The sequence below is a fragment of the Cydia fagiglandana genome, chromosome 16 (genome assembly GCF_963556715.1).
Source record: "Cydia fagiglandana chromosome 16, ilCydFagi1.1, whole genome shotgun sequence".
Classification (NCBI taxonomy): Eukaryota; Metazoa; Arthropoda; class Insecta; order Lepidoptera; family Tortricidae; genus Cydia; species Cydia fagiglandana.
Window position 1 is genome coordinate 16524955 of NC_085947.1, and position 19330 is coordinate 16544284.

Genomic DNA, 19330 nt, shown 5'->3' on the forward strand with positions numbered 1-19330 from the left:
AAACTAATGATCTGGCCGACTAGCCGACTAGTCGGCCGACTAATCGGCCATTCGAGCGCCGATTAGTCGGCTAGTCGGCCAAATCAATAGTCGGTACATCACTACTTTCTATGCATCTCGCTCGTACTGACATATTAGTGCGAAAGAGATATACCTATTATAGGAAGTAAATTACGTTCACGATATCGTTTATGTCAATGCCAAACTGATGGTAGCCGTACGGAACACTAAATGCCTCGAGCTATCTCGGGCTTGGCCAAATTATTTCAATAAAGATTAAAGAAAAAATTGTATACCTTTTTCAGGGCTATAGAGTCTGTGCGGAAAGAGAAGAGTCGTGGCAGAAACGGGAACTAACATTTTAAATTTTATATGGCAATCAAACCTTTGACACCTGTCTTGTAAAAAGTAAACAAACTTCTGTCATTGTATATTTTTATTAACAAAAACCGCAAGTTTTATGTATAAAATATTTTCAAAACACGGTGAAACCGTACATAAAACCACAAGAAAAATTATATTTAACATTGTTCGGTTTTGTCAGCGGGAAGAAAACGGCTAAAAGCCGACTATTGACTTACAAAAAGTCGCGGAACGTGTTTCCGCTATTCGCGGGTATTGATGTTGTAATTGTTGTATTTAATATTAAATAATTACCTATTTAATAAGCCCCCTAAGTAACTTGTCTCCGGTACATAATCGGTAAGTATATTCATTCAAAATATATTAATTTTCATAAATATGCAGGTCATTCATGATCTTTAAAATAACTGACAAATAGTCTTGATACTTGCCATTTTATGCATATTTATATGTAATTTTTTTTTCAGGATTGTTAAAAGTACCTACGGTATCTCGAATAAAATACCGCTAAGTAGATGATATGCAAGAATTCGTAATCTACGTGCCGGATTCAAGCACATCCAGTTCCTCACATCAGTCCCTGGTTGTTCTGAAGCTAGCTCAAACATAAGTGACATTGAATATTTTAATTCAGACTTCGATTACAAAGAATAAAACCTTTTCATAAAAATATTTCTTTATTTGTAAGTTCGTTTACTAGGTTCTGTTAGTTACGAAATTATAAGTATTTCATATTTAGCAGACTTTTCGGCGAAGTAAAATATCGTGAGATGAGAGAACCGGACATATCCCAATAAAGCCTACCTACTTATGCACTATTTTTATTCATATTTATTATTAATAATGTACACATACATTACAAGTTTACAATGGGTGAAATATATCCCAGATAGTAAAATTACAGTTCTAATGCCCAATTTCTACCCGATCTACCCGGTTTTGTATTAAAATAACTGTTGGACTGCACAGATTAGGTAGTACATAAGTGAGACTCTATCTTGTTTGGTACTAAAATTACAGTTGTATTGGGCAGATTCTTAACTAGTTTTAGTAGTTTTGTCAATCGCACTGTCACTTTTTAGTATCTGAAACATAAAAACAAAAGATCAGAGGATTGATTTGACGAGCCGACACCACCACCAGGCTCCGTTTAGTAAGCCGTGGTAAAAAACCGGAACAAAAGGGCTACAAGTATCATGACCTTTAGTGTCGTACTATAATCACGTGACCAGTGTTGTCAGCATAGCAAAAACCATAAAATAGCACTGGCGCGCCCTCAAATCCCACGACTCTTCTCTTTCCGCACAGACTCTAAAATCGCCGTCTATTTGCACCATTTGCACCTGCACGGTCACCACGGTGAGGCACGGTGGTAGAAAGAAAAGAGCTGGAAATGTTGGTTCTTGCCTAAAACCAAAAACTGCTCGTAAGCAACGTGATCTTCGCAAATGTAGCAGTAGAAACAGGAAAATATGATGTCAAGTATATCTCATTACCTTTGTACTAAATCAGCCTTTTATCGAGCTATTAATTGATTTACCCCTTAAAGTTTGGCTTGAAGTTCACGTACTGTTATAAATTTATACATATTACGTTGAAAATTGCATTAATACTCGTGAAAAATCTGCGTATTTGTTGTGTTTACAAGTTGACAGAAATGTCACGTTGGAAACGCACGTATTTTTCGATAACATATCTGTCACGTTTACTCGCGTAAAGTATTTACGCAGAATAATTCTGGCTCAGTTTTCATTATATAATTAGAAAGAGAGCGTTTTAGGTGTGAAGTTAGGCAAGTATGGAAAACTCGCGTAAAAACGTCTATAACTCATGGTACCAATTGAAATTTTTAGTTCTTTAGGTGACCGGTAGAGGCTCTGTACAATTACTCCATACATTTTCCTTAACTTTCTCACTATCGACTGTCATTCACGGAACTTGACGGAACTCATAGTAGAGCTACGGTATACGATAAAAATAACCGCTCTAGTTACATTTTCGTCTACGGACAGTTCATAAATGTCAGATTGAAGCGCGATAAAGCGTATTTATCGCGTTATTGTATACATTCTCCTGTTTATAATAAGCTATTAAACGCATGTTATGCTTATCTGTTTAACGAGGATGTACAATAACATTCGATTGATTCGTCCCCCCAGTTGAACGTACGCCTGCCCGCGGGGAGGTATACCAATACACCGCCATGAACTGTATAATTTTTTTAAATATATTTGCTGGTGTATGGGCTCTTGCGAGCGCTGGGTACCATTATCCGGCTACTAAAGGGGAGGTGTGGCCGAAACCGCAACATCAAGTGAAGACAAATACTATTCTTACGTTCGACCACAGGCGATTCCAAATTAAGGTAAAACTGTGTTCTTACATTTTATTAACCCCCGACGCAAAAAAGGGAATGTTACATATATTATAATTATGTATGGCGCCAGTGTCTGTCTGTCTGTGGAATCGTAGCTCTCAAACGGATGCACTGATTTCGATGCGTTTTTTTACGTGAAAGCTAATATAGACGGTCAAGCAAATCTTGTCAGTATAAAAAGACGCGAAATTCAAATTTTCTATGCGACGATATCCTTTCGCGACTATATTTTTCAAATTTGGCTCCTTTTTCCACTAACAAGATCTGCTTGACCCAGTATAGTTTGCTTGTGGTAGTTATTACTTTTTAGCTATTTTTGACAAAAGTCGATCCAGCAGTAAGGAGAGTGTCAGCTCTTTTCTAAAATGATAAAAGGTATTTTTAATACGGTACAAAATAGTTTTTTTGCATAATGCGTTTTTAAAACTTTATAACTATCATCACTTCAAGCAGGTAGGTACTTTATAAGCGCATCGGCCACTGTAGTCTATGGACGCTTGCATATTCGATAGGTTGGCACCTGCCCCTTGCTGACTAGATTTTTTCCATTTCCATAACTTTTTGTATATCGATTTCGATGAAATGCTATATAGGGATTTTCGGGGTCGAAAAACGATCTAGCTAGGTCTTAATCTCTGGTAAACCGCGCATTTTTGAGTTTTTATATGACTTCTGAGCAAAGCTCGGTCACCCAGATATTTAATAATAAATTCGAGAGTCAATTTTTGAAGAGGGTGTTTTTTCGACATTTGTATGGCAATTTTTTATTTTTGAAAAATCTGATTTATAATCATCGTTTTAGGAAGGGTTCTTAACAACAAAAAATATACTGTAGGAGGCACCTCTGTACTTTTTATAGTTAGCTAGATATGGACGTTTAAAGGTCGACATTTGTATGGCGCTTTTGACATGTATACGGCATTTTTTCGACATTATATGGCAGTATCAACATGTATATGCCACTATTTATTATTTTTGTTGCATTTATAAGACCCTGACGACATATTGTATAACACCTTCTCGACATCTGTATGGCACTATGTCGACATTTGTATGCCACAATCGACATTTATACGGTCAAAATAGCCGTATAAATGTCGCCATACAAATGTCGCGACATGTCGCCAATAATATTTTTTAGCGATATTTCCTACATAATACAACAGATTCACTTATTTATTTTACTATATATTTTAACACTATATTTGCAACCATTATTATAAAAGAAATATTTTTATTCCAACTATGTACCAACGTATTCAGCGTCCATACAAATGTCGTTGTAGTCGTACCAAAATATATCTAAAGAGATTTTTATCTGTTTTTAAATAAATTAAACTGTTTCCGGGTTTACATTTGATGTCAATCGATGCCCAACTAACCGCACTATTGCGTTGTAAATTTAATCTAACCGTTATTCAATAGACAAAGAAGATTATAGGGGGTATATTTAAGTCATAACAAAACAGGAGCCGCGCGGGACAGCGATAAAAAGGCTTCCCTTGTTTTATTAAATAACGCATTAATTTATCAATATGATTAAACCAATTCTCTAGAAAATGCTGTTTATAGAAATATAATGTTGTTTATAATAACGTCGCCTACATCCAAAGTTATGATTTTTTTTATTGCGCGATGCCGCCACTGGGACACGCGAAAAACGGCAAATTTCGCCGTTTTTGCAACTTCAAATGCGATTTTGTCAGGACCAAATAATATTTTTGGTACAGTTGTGCATGATTTTTAAAGCTTATAATACACTGAATGAAAATATATACAAACCCAGTCTTTTAGTCCTATGGACTTCGAGTTTTAGCCGTGGGACAGCAAAAAATGCCTATTTGAAAATTGACCCTCAAAGAGACTGACCATGCCCAGACAAGAATTTCATAAAAAAATATCGACTTCAGATAGTCGGAGTCACCTGCTCGCTCCTCTCGAGCGTGGCCTCGCGCTACTCGCACGTGTTCGCGCGGCAGAGCCAACTTGCTCTCGAGCATGCTCGCCCGCACAAGTCAGGAGACAGGCTCGCCGAGCTGCACATCGATCTGACAGCGCCGTGTGAAGACTACCCGCATTACGGCATGGATGAAAGCTGTGGGTATTGCGTTTTTTACGAATATTGTGTTTCTAATTCTATTTTTTTATTATTGTTCTATCCTTGCTGCGATCTTCATTCGCTCCCGTTCCGCCTAATACTTACCTTTTTGTCTATCTATAACTAAAACTTTAATGCAGTTAGTACAAAAAAATTGAGTAATGTACACTTTAGTATTAGCATAAATACCAACACACTTAGTACGAGGAAAATATAATGCTTTTTAGGTCAACAAGCTGTTATCGCATTGAAAGCATTTTAATAATGTAATAGCACTTGAAATGTTTATTTGCTAAAAGTATTTCATATACTCGTACACATGTAACAAATAAATGAAAAGGTAGGTATAAAGTAGTGATTATAATTTTTCCCGCGTTAAATACTACCTATCTCATTAAATATTGACCCTAGCGAAAAATTGTAAGTACGGAATCTTTCTTGTAGGCAGTTATATGCAGATTACTTATGTGTTATAAGAACATTTTTTGCTATGCGCCACCCTTTAAGAGTTATTTACGAAAAACTAAAAAAAGGGACCTTTAATATGAAATATCTCACTTCCGGTCAAGATTTCGATCGAGCAACCGGCAAATTCAGATTCAGCGGGGTTTAATTAGGTTAAAAAAAACCCGGTTGCCAAAAAGTAATATGATTTGACTGTCGCATCCCGAAGGAGAGCGATTTTGATTTTTTTTGTCTAGACTACGATGAGATGACGGGCGACAGAGAGGTATGGAAGAGAAAGATATGCTGCGCCGATCCCAAGTAAGGGTAAGAGGATGATGATGAAGACTCATTTCCAATTTTCAGATAACCTAACAATAGCAGAGGTATCTACACTGAAAAGTGGTTCCATATGGGGCATTCTGCGAGGGCTTCAGACTGTCCTGCACTCGTTTTATTTCTCAGATGACTACAGGGTAAGATTTTAAGTACAGGAATTATTAACGGACAACAAAAAATTTTAGGAAATTTTGGGGACACTTTTTTCTCGTATTAGAGCTCATTTAGACCATGCGATAACTCGCATGCGAGTTTCATTACATTGCGGGTTTTGGTCAGTCGGTTGAATTGGACGTAACCAACAGTCCGCAATGTAACTAAAATCGCATGCGAGTTCGCGCGCCGTCTAAATCAGCCTTAAGGATCGAAAGAGCTCGTGATTCTGGGGGCCTACCGCGAACCACGTTCGACGTGTTGCCTCCTTGTCACACTTACGTACGAATATACAAGTGCAACAGAGAGGCAACACGTCGAACGTGGTTCGCGGTAGGCCCTCTGAGTGGAAATAATAATTATAGAAATTCCAAAATCTAAAATGCAAGTTGGGGGTAGGTACAACTTTAATAATAAATGCCCTTATTTATTTATTTATTTAAAACTTTATTGCACAAAAGAATAACTTAATGTACAAAAGGCGAACTTAATGCCATGAGGCATTGCCCTTCTATCAGGAACTGAGTTAAGACTTATTATTTGTAGAGAATATTAGTAAATGCAACGGAGATATACGACTACCCTCGTTACTCGCACCGCGGGCTGCTGCTGGACACCTCGCGGCACTTCATCTCCCTGCACAACATCCTGCTGACGCTGGACGCCATGGAGATGAACAAGATGAACGTCTTCCACTGGCACATCGTCGATGACGACAGCTTCCCGTATCAGAGCAAGAGGTTTCCGGAATTAAGGTTAGTAGAAGGGATTCTCCGGTTCTGGCCCAAACCCAGTTCACTGGCCGTTTGTGACCTGTATATTGTGTAGGTATGGTGCCTGCATTTCGGCCACATTTCAACATTCGTGATTTCAGCCTCGTGGGAAGGATACTTTTCAAAGCAAAGCAAGCAAAGGACACTGTTCTTTATTTTTAAAATTAGATCTTATTTAATTTCAAAAATATAGAAGAGTATCCTTTAATGAGTTTTTGCACATGTGGCCATTTGCGGACACTATTACGGTCCATACGTTGTATAGTCACTCTAAACTATCTGAAATCTGCTATACCCTGTATTTACCTTGGCCATCACCATTTTTTTTTTTTAATACCACATCGGTGGCAAACAAGCATACGGCCCGCCTGATGGTAAGCAGTCACCGTAGCCTATGAACGCCTGCAACTCCAGAGGTGTTACATGCGCGTTGCCGACCTTTTAAAAACCTGTACACTCCTTTTTTGAAGAACCCCATACTGTAGACCCTCGGGAAAACCTCGCTCATTCCACAGCCGGAGCGTCCGCGGGAGGAAATTCCTCTTAAATCGCACAGTACGCGACCATTTAGGTTCTAGGGTGTGAGGATGAACACCCTGCCGACGGCGAGCGGTGCGGTGATAGAAAGCGGCCGTTGGCATCATGTCAAATAGTTCCTCAGAGCACAACCCATTGTACAAGCGGTAAAACACACACAAGGAGGCAAAGTCTCTCCTTAGACTTAAAGGTTCAATACCGCTTGTGAGTTTGGGATCATCGACGATTCGCACAGCGCGCCTTTGGACTGAGTCGAAGGGTCCAAGCTGGCATCCAGGTGCTCCTGCCCAAAGGTGACAGCAGTACTCCATATGGGGTCTGACTTGCGATTTATAAAGCAGCAGTCTTTGCCCCGGAGTAAAGTATCGCCTCGCTTTATTGAGCACACCGAGTTTTTTGGATGCCAGCGCAGCCTTACCTTCCAGGTGGCTGCCGAATTGGACGTCACTGGAGATGTCAACACCATTTCTAAGTTAGTTTAAATCCGGTGATTACCTTTCAGATAGCTAGTTCGTAATGTGTTAAGTAGACGCCTGCAGTACGTGTACGTTGTAATGTATGACTCCTCATGTTTAAGAAATGTGACGACCAATGCAACCAATTGCGTAAATATGCTTCACTAACGGAGTGACGTCTTTTATAAAAGTTCATACATTACAATGCGGATGCATCCGGTGTTCTGCCCTTTAGTATTGGTCATCTGTTAAAAAGTATTTTTTTTCAGCGAGCATGGAGCGTATTACCCTACGATGGTATATTCGAAGGCTGATATCGTGCTCGTATTGAAATATGCCCGTGAGCGTGGTATCCGAGTGATTCCCGAGTTCGATGTTCCAGGTATTTCAATATCAGTTACCTAACGTTTACCTAATAAAAAAACGTTTGTAAGTCCTAAAACGTAAAAACAGCAATTTTAAAACTTCTTACCGGGATCATCTCCTCAAAATAATAATTTATCAAACAGGTCACACCGTGTCCTGGGGAGCATCACACCCTGAACTCGTGTTCACGTGCCCCGACCAGTGGTATGGCACAACTACAAGTGGGGCCTTGAACCCCATCCTCAACTCCACGTACGAGCTGCTCGGTGACCTGATCAAGGAAGTTCAGGACTTGTTTCCGGACAAGTACTTCCATGTTGGCGGGGATGAAGTCAATACGAAGTGTTGGTGAGTGATATTATCCATAGCAGCCGGTTTATCCCTTTGAACGAGATGCCTATCGTGTCGCATATCATCGTGAACCTTGTTGGTTATGGGCCGTAATCACGGCGTCAGAAGGCAGTCCGCTGTATACTAATATCTTTTTCACGCTCTAACCTATAGCCACGTCCTTATCGGGCGTGCGGTGACCGCTTTCCACTATGATTGGCAACCATGCCTTTAACCGCACTAAGATCATGATTTGGAACGTACGTCTATTAGAGTTATTTAAATGACAGGATATTATGGCACTTCTATTGAGGATGTATTTTCAAGAATTGGCTGTTGCTTGACAGTGTGAGCTGTAAGTATCTAACTTATAAAATGAATATGTACTACAGTTGTTTCTTAATTTCTTAATCAGCGTAATGTGACTTTAGGGTTCGCTTGTTCCAACTGCTCTTATTATTTTCTTAACAGGGAGAATGCTTCAACAATCCAGGCCTATCTTAAAGAGCACAACATGACCGTCACGGACTTATTCCCTATGTTCATGGGCAAATTATTCCAACTGCTTGGCAGCAGGTCGCAGCCCATCGTGTGGGAGGCAAGTTTATAAACATTTATCATCTTTGTATTTAAAAAAAATTCCGGCCAATGACAATAGTGTATTTTTATATGTTTTTAGGAAGTATTCGAGAATGTAACTTCCTTACCAGCGAGTACACCCGTGCACGTCTGGAAAAGAGAACCCATTAAAGGCAATGAGCGATATGATGATCACGGAAAACACACTGTCAACAAGGTACCTATACTTTTTTTTTTCAAGGAATATGTAACGATCTTAAAGCATAATTATTATTTCTCTTTATCCTATAGGTAAATAAGCATTATGTAAGCTATTATTAAAATAAAATGATTAAACTCATGTTTCAAAGTCACATCACATTGAGTGTGCACCGTGACGTAGAAACATTAAAACAGAAGATTAATGCCTATGGCCTGACACATTCAAAGTATATCGCGTCTCGCGTCTTACCCCCTTATTCATAGAACTTTACGGGATCGATTTAGTTAAATCATGTTTTATCCCTTTCTTACAAATAAATAAGTAAGTCAAAATGTCAGATGAAGACAAACGATTATCTAGCTAATTGAGGTTTGTAGCGCGTTTATGAATAAGGGGTTTAATGTTTACATACTCACAATAGTTTAATGTAATTTGTACGATACGCACAACACTGTCTTATTTTAACATACCTACTTAAATATTATATAAAATACCTAGATCATACTAAAATTACATCTCGATTAGACGTGTGCGCCGATTAAAAAATGGTCGGCGGCGGCGTTTGCCAAAAAATCAGCGGCGGCGGCGTGTTTTCGGCGTGAAATCGGCGTGACCTTGACTTTCAAATTTCTTAAGAAAAATCATTAATTTGTTGGTTTAAAATTTGATCAATGCGGGTTGCTGGTATTCATTGGAATTACGTATAATTTGAATATGCTGTGAGTAAAATAGGGTTTGTAAATGAATATAGGATAGGTATAATAACTTGATTTCCCTAGTAGTAGTAGTAACTGGCTTTCATTAAGAGGTTTCCTTCTCCCAATGACCTTCGATCCAATCTGTAACTCTTCGTTTTCTCAAGCTTTCCATGGCTTATCCTATTAAAAATGACGTACTTTTTATTTTACAAAACAGAACTTCATATATCCCTGACATTTGCTAGACATAGTACACTGCTATGGCTTCTTTTTAATGGTTTTCTTGTCGTACAAGCACCAGGCTCACTGAGACGTATCTTCTTTCTCGTTTTCTCATTGCTGAAGCTCGCGACCACATGTAATTTATCTCCATTTCGTGCAGTCATAAGCCGTATGGACTGCACGGTGCAGACTGCTGCAAGCCGACGTCTTCATAGCGTTCGACCATCTCACGCATGCTCCAACTCGAGCACGTTTGCCATTCATTCGGCTAAAATTAATGTGTTTCTCCACATCATGCGTTGGATAATATATCCGAAGAAGCTAAGGGCTCACCCATGGCATGTTTGGAATAGATGAGTGGCGATATAGAGCTCTTTCAAAATGGAGAAGTTTGTTCTTCTAGCTGTCCAAGGTATAAGCAGCACTAGCAGCAGTCTTCTTTCGTTCATTAACAGTTGACGGTGAATACTTAGGGTTACTCAGTTACTTTAATTGGTGTGTCTAATAGTTTCTGCAACTGGCTATTCAGGTTCATTTAATTAATGATTGATGTATATTTGACAACCGTAACATAAGTAATACAAAAAATCTATATTGTAATCCAAAAACCAACTTAGAATAGCTAATTAACAACACTCAAGGTCACGCCGATTTCACGCCGATCATTTATCGGCGGCGGCGGCGTGGTAAAAAAGCCCGGCGGCGGCGGCGCGCCGGCGCGGCGCACACGTCTAATCTCGATTGACCAATCTACTACCGAATTGATTTGTAATAAAATGCTACTTTGATTTGGATAGCCACTCTAAATATATCATCCTCAAAACTTACATTTCAAGGTCTTAGAAGCCGGCAAAAAGGTGATATTGTCCTCGCCGTGGTACCTAGACTACCTGGCGAAGACCTGGGAGGACTACTATAATGGCACGGACCCGCATGCCATGGTGAACGACAAATCTTTATCCCAGAACATCCTCGGCGGCGAGGCCTGCTTGTGGGGCGAGCATGTGGACGACAGGAACATAATTAGCAGGTTATTAAAGCAAACCAATGTCATCTCATGTATTTTTTAAATCAAGTCTATGGCAAACAAATATACAGTAACCGTAGCATAATGGAGGCCAACTCCGGGGGTATCATATGTACGTTATCGGTCGTCCTTTTATGAATGATCCCATTCTGTATGTATAGTCCTCAGGGAAAACCTGATCAGGGAGCACATTCCACATACATTTCTCTTAAGTGCCACAGGAAGCCGGTCCACACAGTTACGCACTCATTTAAAACGGTCTGCTTCAATTACATGGAACTTTGCATTAAACACTTTTTTCACTGTTCCTTTGAGGTCGACAACACCACTAAATGCTCCTATTTTCTATCTTCATTCAACATATTGTTTTTCCAGAGCATGGCCTCGGGCTAGCGCGGCAGCCGAAATACTCTGGAGTTCGCCGCCATTCGACGTGCCATCTCAATATCACAAGAGTGTGAACAGTAACCGTATGGAAGAACACACCTGTCGCATGATTCGGCACGACATCGGCGCGCAGCCCCCTAATGGACCTGGCTTTTGTGTAGTCAACCCTAATCATTTGTAATATGTAACACAGGTTATTAGGTTTTGCTTTTTATGAACAGATCTATCGTTGAAAAAGCGAATACTTATCCCCACCTACTTGACACAATGGCCATGTAACAGCAGTTTTCTTTTTATGTGATATTGGTAGATAATGGGTAACTATGTACTAATAATGAACGACTAACGCAGCGTCTTACGTAGGCGACGAACGCGCGGCGGCGGCGCGGCGCGGCGGCGGCGCGACGCGGCGCGGCGAGGAAGAAACAAAACGTTGATACGTATAGGTGTGTCCTACTCACACTTCGCGAAGCGGCGCGGCGCGGCGCGGTGCGGCGAACGCGCGGCGAACACGCGGCGAGGCGCGGCGCGGTGAGGAAGAAACAAAACGTTGATACGTATAGGTTTGTCCTACTCCCACAGCGAAGCGGCGCGGCGCGGCGGCCTTGTCCGACTAGGGAGACACTCCCGAGTCCGACCGCCTTGGCCGCACGCAGACACGGTGTATTAGAAAATTCGTATTTAAATTATGAGTAAACTATGTCTTTTTATGCAAGTACGTGCAGCGTTCTTCGTTGTCTGAAATTTTGGTTTACTGGCATTTTGATTTGGCACCGCCTTCAAAAACTAAGTACACAATTACCCGGGTGGTTATTTAATTAATTTGCTTATTATTAGGTATTAATTCCGTTTTGGCAAAAATTGGCTTTACGACGGGATAGGATCGTAAGTGCCATAGACGCTACTGGAGTTACGTCTTTTATACCAATTTCCGCGAATTTGAATATTTTTTAGTTTTGTGCCTATTGATTACAGGAAAACCTATAAAGAAATCAAACGGGAGTCGACTAATCAAATCAAAGCCGGTAATTCTATATACGCCACGCCTCTAGCCGCGTCATATTCGCGTCTAAAAATCAAATAGATTGATCGCGCCAGATCCGCGCCGCGCCGCGCCGCCGCCGCGCCGCGCCGCCATCGCGTCAAAATCGCTCACCTAGGACACTTCCATATGCAACAACGGTTTGTTTTTTTCGTGCCGCCTCTCGCCGCGCCGCCGCCGCGCCGCGCCGCCCGACATTCGCGTGCAAATCGCGCCGCGCCGCGTTCGCAACGAGATCGCTTACGTAGGACACTTCTATGTGCATCAAAGGATTGATTTAGCCGCGCCGCGCCGCGCCGCGCCGCGTTCGCGCGTTCGTCGCCTACGTAAGACGCTGCGTAATGGTTCCTCTACACGATGCGCCAGCGCCAGCCACTCCAAGGGACGCAGCATGCGGTAGAATGAGATAGCAATATCACTACTTGCTCCCTCTAACGCATAAATGCGTCCCTTGGAGTGGCCGGCGCTGGCCCATCGTGTAGAGGAGCCATAACGTTGGATATCGGAGGTCTACAATCGAGTTCCCGAAACCCCGCCCCGCCTACAAAAAGTGCGGTGGAATACCCCCACGGACCGGACATACCCACGGGGCTTCTCCTGGGCCAGTGGGATCAATAAGGGATTCCCCTTGGGTCATTAAAAAAAAGGGATGGAACACTAGAACACTAGAGCCTTGTACAAACAAGAACACTGTTAACTGTCCATCGGTGGACATTATGCCTTATGATTTAAGGAACTGTCAGTTAACAGTGTGGGCGATAGTACAGGAATCATAGTTACGGTGCTGTGCAGTATGAGTCCGTCTAATCTAACTTTGCACCGATTTGAATACATCAAAGTGGTAGGTAGTGTCATTATTATCGCCATATTTGTTCATAAAAAATGATATTAATGATAAAATTGCCACATTTTGTCATTGTAAATGTGATGAAAAGTTAGCTTCATCTGACTCTATATTAGGTACTGTAACTACTGTACTCAGCATGTTAGTCTTTCGAATAAAAAGTCAAGTCTGTAATAATCAGTTATTCTTTTATTTTTGTCCCATTCTTAAAAAAACTATTACGGCAAAAATTACCTGCTTGTCTCGTTATCTGTTTTCCATTATCTTCTTTCACTGCACACTTTTTGTTGTAATTACATTATTTTCTTTCACGTTTTCATAGCAACTAAATAATACAAAATACAAATCACAACATTCAAAACTGGAATGTCCTGCTCCATTTTGAGATCCTAAATCCTAAAGTTTATGATTTCTACTCGTGTTGTCTCTTCTCTTTAAACTTTTGGGAATCCCTGCACTAATGTTAGAATTTAGTAGTAACATTAGTAGGGGCGTCCTCAGCGGGTTGTTCCTTAGCTCGGGCCCTCCGAGGCGCGAGCGCGGCCTTGAGCAGCGCGGCCACCGGCAACTCCACCGCTACGTACAGAAGCGCGCCTGTGGCGAAGGACAGAAACACTGTCGCTGCCAGGATTATTAACTGTGGAAAATCATAAATCTCATTGTGGAGGCGGTATCAAAGTTGATCTTAAACTTAATGGTCGTTTTTTGGCTGGTAAATTTAGAAACCTCGTATTTTAAATCCCATCCCGTACTCATGAACGAGTCGTGTGGAATCTAAATAAAACTTCTTATACGACTGCGAAATATGTATAGAATACGTGCCACGTTGTAGTCAGACATGTAAGCGGGCAGCCGAGCAGCACCCACGAGGCCGCGCTGGAACGTGGAGTGCAAGAGGAAGGCAGCGTATGATACACGCCCCATCCACGTGAAGCCGCGCCACTCGAGGAGGCAGCGGACCACGTCTGCAAACCAGAGAAAATAGCTTATACTGGTTGTTCTAGCAACTTGTTAGGGGCTATTCATAAATTACGTCATTTAAAATTCGGGGGGGTACATCGGATGATGGTAGCATGACGTAGGAGGAAACGGGGTTGGCGTGGAAATTATTTTAGGGGGGGGGGGTCATAAAACGATTACGTAATCTATGGACAGCCCCTTAGTTGATGCTCGCGACAGACAAACGGAACGAAACCCGTTATTAGTGTTCCGTACAAAACTTTGTTTGTTTTGATGTCAGTGTATCTATTGTGCACTGATCAACTGGATTACGACTACAAGCGTCTAGCAGTATAGATATCATGTTGATCTCCACATCATGGGTCTTTGTAGGCAAACTGTTTCTGACGGCTCGAAGTAGTTTATGTAGAACATGCCATGAGGCCATGACTTACTTTCAACCCTAAAGATAGCGCTGATTAGTATCACGACGACGCATAGCTGGAAGATGGGCTTATGAACGGTGGCGTAGAACACTCGTGCCTAGATGGACGGCTCGAAGTAGTTTATATAAAACAGGCCATGACGCCATGACTTACTTTCAACCCTAAAGATAGCGCTGATGAGTATTACGACGATACATAGCTGGAAGATGGGCTTGTGGACGGAGGCGTAGAGCACTCGTACGAAGGTGGACGGCTCGAAGCCATCCATGTAGAACAAGCCACCGGACAGAATGATGCCCACACCCCCAGGGACCGCCAGCCATATTAGCCATTTGTATTTCTGGAATTTGTCAAGAAAACCGGTTATTAAATATATTAAAAACCGGGTCACCTATTTTGAATCGAAGATTAATATGTGTCTGTGTCTCACGGAAGTATTGTTTTTATAGGTAACCAGATATTATCTTGACGAAATATGATTTCAGATCTCGCCCAGTTAGCTTAGCTAAATAAGCAATAGTAACCTGTAGTCGTTCAGAGACAGTCTTGTCATTATTGAGCCAGTGGTAAGCAAGCAGGCCGCCGGCGATGCCCAGCACGTACGTCGACAGGTTGGTGTGGCCACGCACGAAGATTATCTGGAACTCCCTATTGTACCGGAAATAGGTGCGGAAAGATCTGAAAATAATTATATGTAAATAGTAAAGTATCGTCATTGTCTTCTTAGTGCTATCATAACTTTTATTACATGGCTCACGAAGAGAACCTGGGATCCTCTTTAAAAATTGTGACAGAGAATTAGTTTATTGGAAAAAACTACTATCAAATCAGAGCCTCCAACCTAACAAACTTTAATTTTTGTCTCCTGGTCGATACTTGACAGTGACAGGAACTCACTCAGGAGAGTTGTGTACAACAGCGCCCAGGTCCTGGAAGTAGGTGTGCGCGGCGGGAATGGCCAGCGAGATGACCAGCAGAACACCCAGCGCCAGCAGCTGGGTGCGCGGCTTCCGGCACAAGATGCAGACTAGTAGACCTAGCCCAAACAGTTGTGTGTCCGCTGAGAGGTACCTGTTGCAGTTATGGTTGGTTGATTCTTTTAGTTCTTTACCCTTAATTTCACCAAAATCTGGTAATAAGTTGTGCCTCAATGATTTAGATTTAGATAAAAAAGTGCAAGAATCAGAGATTATGTACACTGTGATAAAATATATTATACTTAAGGTAAGTAGCAAAATTTTGATAAGAGACGATCATAGATTGAGAAAATAGATTGATCATACTTCTACTGCCAGCACGAGTTCGTCACTTTAATGCCGCTTGATAAAAGGTTAAAACTAGAATCTGGCAAGAGGAAAACATAATGTCCTTGGTGTTGCTATAAACCCAAATACTATATTACCACATGATTTAAACGTTATAAAAACTTACCAAGACTGTGGAAAGCACGGTATGTCCTCCCACAAATAATTATGGATATAGAGCAGGTGAGCCCACCAGTGTTTCTGGCAGGCGTCTGACTCACTGGTCACCACCAGCTCCCACTGTGGCCCGTCGCCCAGGTGCCGCATCAGCGTCATCACGCTGAACATAACCAGGGCGTAGGTCGGAGTAAGTCTGAAAGGGAATAGTTGGGATGTTGGTGTAGTTGGCTAAGTGAGTCTATTGCTAATGCATGATTTATTCTCTTTCTTCTGTTGGAAGCAATTAAAGGGTAAATGGGGTATGTGATGGATAGATAAATATCTCAATCACCGCAAGACTATTCCTTTGGCTTACTCAGCAAAAAGCCGGTATTTGTTTGTCAACATATCTGTTAGACTTTTACTTGAAGTGACTTATTTGAAATCTACCTCGACTATGGCAAGATCATTTCGTTTGAGACAGTCCTACAACTAGACGTATAGACACGATGCTTCCGTGTAACTCGAAATAGAACGCCAGCAGAAGCCCAAATAATGTTTGTTCCTGGCATATTTAAACAAGGTAGGTACCTACCTACGTTACTTTGGGTGGGGCAGTAGGCGTTGAATGGGGCGAGAGTGGGACAGAATCTGGGAATACTATCTACTTACGTATGTACTAATGTACTGTATTAGTAGTTATTATTACCTTATTCTGCACCCACACCACTCATGGCGATGTCTTGGTAAACTTTAGTCACAAGTTATCGTCGGAGAGTACTTGTTTTATTGTGCCATGAGTTTTTCAACATGTGTCAGTCATTTCACAAGTGAGTACCTACCTCAGCCACCGCAAGATCATTCCCTTGGGCCACTCCCACAGGCTGACGCGGTGTTTCTCCGCGTGCAGCTCGAAGTTGAACGCCAGCAGGAAACCCGACATCACGAAGAACGTGTACGTCACCAGTGTGCCGTTCAGCAGGATGTATTTGGTGGGATCATTGAACATCTGGAATCCACAAAGTATAAGTACGCTGGGGGTTATAAGAAAAAGTATATACCATTTATTTTTTTCGAAAAACTAACAAATCTTGGGTTACTTCTCATGAATCTCATGAGGACTATGGATAACAATAAAAAAAGTGTCCAGTATAAAATGCTGGTTATACAAATTTTTAGTCTTAGTTTTATGACGGTCCATATGAAAAGTAAACTATGTGTAGGTATGTGAAAATGCGTCACAAAACTGTAAATTTTTTCGGACACTTTGTTTTTAAATCGATAGTCCAAGTGATTGTGAATAAAAATTGTTGAATCTGAGTGTATAATACAGAAATGACCCCAATAGGATGATGTTTTTTTAAAAATTTACCGATCCATTTATTTCAGCATGACCACCCAACAGCATAATTGCATGTCCACTTTACGAATGAAAACATGCATAACGTGTCTGTGCAATTTTGTGGCTCTCTGTATCAGGGTCAGCCCCTACAGGTACTTACGTTTTCGACGGCGTATGGATTCTTGAGGTAAAAAACAACAAGCACTAACACGGCGTGAGAAAAGAAGACGCAAATCATCGTCAAGGATCTGTTGACAAACGTTAACATTTTAGAGTTTGTGCGGAAAGAGAAGTGTCGTTGAATGTATTGGTACCCAATACATTCCATGACTCTTCTCTTTCCGAAAAGGCCCAGTAGACAATATGCCAATCGCTAGCGCTAGGTAGCGAACGACACGCAATTGTCACTGTCACACTAAGGGGTCATCCATTAATTACGTCACACGAATTTCTAGGTTTTTTTACCCCTCCCCCCCTCCTTGTCACACTTGGTCACATTTGGCAAACCCCTCCCCCCTAGTGTGACGTCACATTTTTTCTACGAAATCGCCAAATCGAATTAAGTAAGTACCTGTATTATTTATTAATATTTTATCAAAATATTTTTGACGATATAAATATTAGTAATTTTATAACCCAAAACTGCTTAGGAAAGAAAATTAAACGAATAAAAACGATTATCGTTTTAAAAACTTGTTATTTAAATGTACAGCGAATAAAATAATTTAAATAAATTTTCGGTTACTGATGAAGTTAAAGTGACGTCACAAAGTTTGTGTCTCCCCCCTCCCCCATGTCACAATATGTCACATTTTCTTGACCCCCTCCCTCCCCCTAAACGTGTGATGTAATTAATGGATGACCCCTAATATGGAAGGGTGATAGACAGATACGAAGCGATTCGATGGCGATGCGCAAGCGATTGTCACCTTGGCTAGGCCGTCAGACTTTACGTTAAGTTTAGATTGTATACTTAGTGAGTGCATTATTCACATACTTAGCTGTCAAACTTATAACAAACACCCCTCTTTTTCTTGCGGGGGTTAAATATAAAGGAAGCTGAATATTTCATGAATAAAGTGAACAATATTGACCAGAAAAATGCACATTACCTTAATCCGTTGATGATCTTCAGCCGATTGAGTCTGGGCTCGGGCCCAACTCCACTGGGGGTGTATTCGAGAACGGACATTTGACGTATCAGGGGGATATCCAGTTGATGCGGATAAATCATGACTTGTGGAATCGCGTACAATCACCACCTGTCAGTGAACTCTATCCACACTAGAGGTGGGGGTGTTGTACTGAAATAGTTTTTGGGACAGGTTTTTCTTAATGGACGACTTTTTGTTTGTCGAGTATTTAAAAGCACGGACTCTATTTTTCGAAATATAACAAATATGAAGTTGCCAACACCTCGTACCTCCATTCTTATCTTTACTTTAAGTAAAATATTTTTTTGTTAACAGACAGTCGTCTGGGTGTCTGTTGGATCAAAAAATAATGGAAATAATTTTTACATTGTTAATATGTCATTTGATTAATGGCCTTGACTCAAAACGTCACGATACGTCAGATCCCTACTAATGAAAAGTCGATATTTGCATAAATAACCCTTATTTGTACGTCGCTTAAGTACGGTAAACACGTAAATTGCCTATTTGGGGTGGTACACGTAAAACTGGTATTTTCATGGAAACGTACTTTTGGTACGCATTTTGCCAACGTGTCCCAGCTCTAGTTAGGATCACAATGTATCGCAAGTTGTTACATTTGACAACTTGTGATCGTAACTGTCAATGAAACTAGACTTTTTTGTCGATGGGTATGGCTGCCATATTTGGATTTATGACATTCAAAAGGGGATCCTACGGCATAGAGTAAACTGCATGCTCATTTTTCTACAATACTTTGATTCTTCTACTGGACGCAAGATGGAGTTAGCAGTCAAATTTCGATCTTGG

At 41.0% G+C, this 19330-nt stretch overlaps 2 protein-coding genes across 2 annotated transcripts; one reads left to right on the forward strand and one right to left on the reverse strand.

Moving 5' to 3' along the window:
• The first annotated feature begins 2371 nt into the window (after window positions 1-2371).
• Window positions 2372-11654, forward strand: LOC134672075 (beta-hexosaminidase subunit beta-like). Its single transcript, XM_063529976.1, has 10 exons — window positions 2372-2728; window positions 4651-4837; window positions 5649-5758; window positions 6321-6529; window positions 7809-7921; window positions 8049-8253; window positions 8707-8837; window positions 8919-9031; window positions 10773-10966; window positions 11339-11654. The coding sequence occupies exons 1-10, from the start codon at window positions 2567-2569 to the stop codon at window positions 11529-11531; spliced, it is 1617 nt and encodes a 538-aa protein (XP_063386046.1). The 5' UTR covers window positions 2372-2566; the 3' UTR covers window positions 11532-11654.
• A 2045-nt stretch (window positions 11655-13699) lies between these two features.
• On the reverse strand, window positions 13700-18558 carry LOC134672268 (nose resistant to fluoxetine protein 6-like). The gene is made up of 9 exons (XM_063530165.1): window positions 18479-18558; window positions 17527-17614; window positions 16867-17033; window positions 16053-16238; window positions 15519-15692; window positions 15146-15299; window positions 14775-14961; window positions 14059-14201; window positions 13700-13873 (listed from the first exon to the last, which is right to left on the reverse strand). Exons 1-9 carry the CDS (start codon window positions 18556-18558, stop codon window positions 13700-13702), a joined length of 1353 nt encoding a protein of 450 aa, XP_063386235.1.
• Between the last annotated feature and the right edge of the window lie 772 nt (window positions 18559-19330).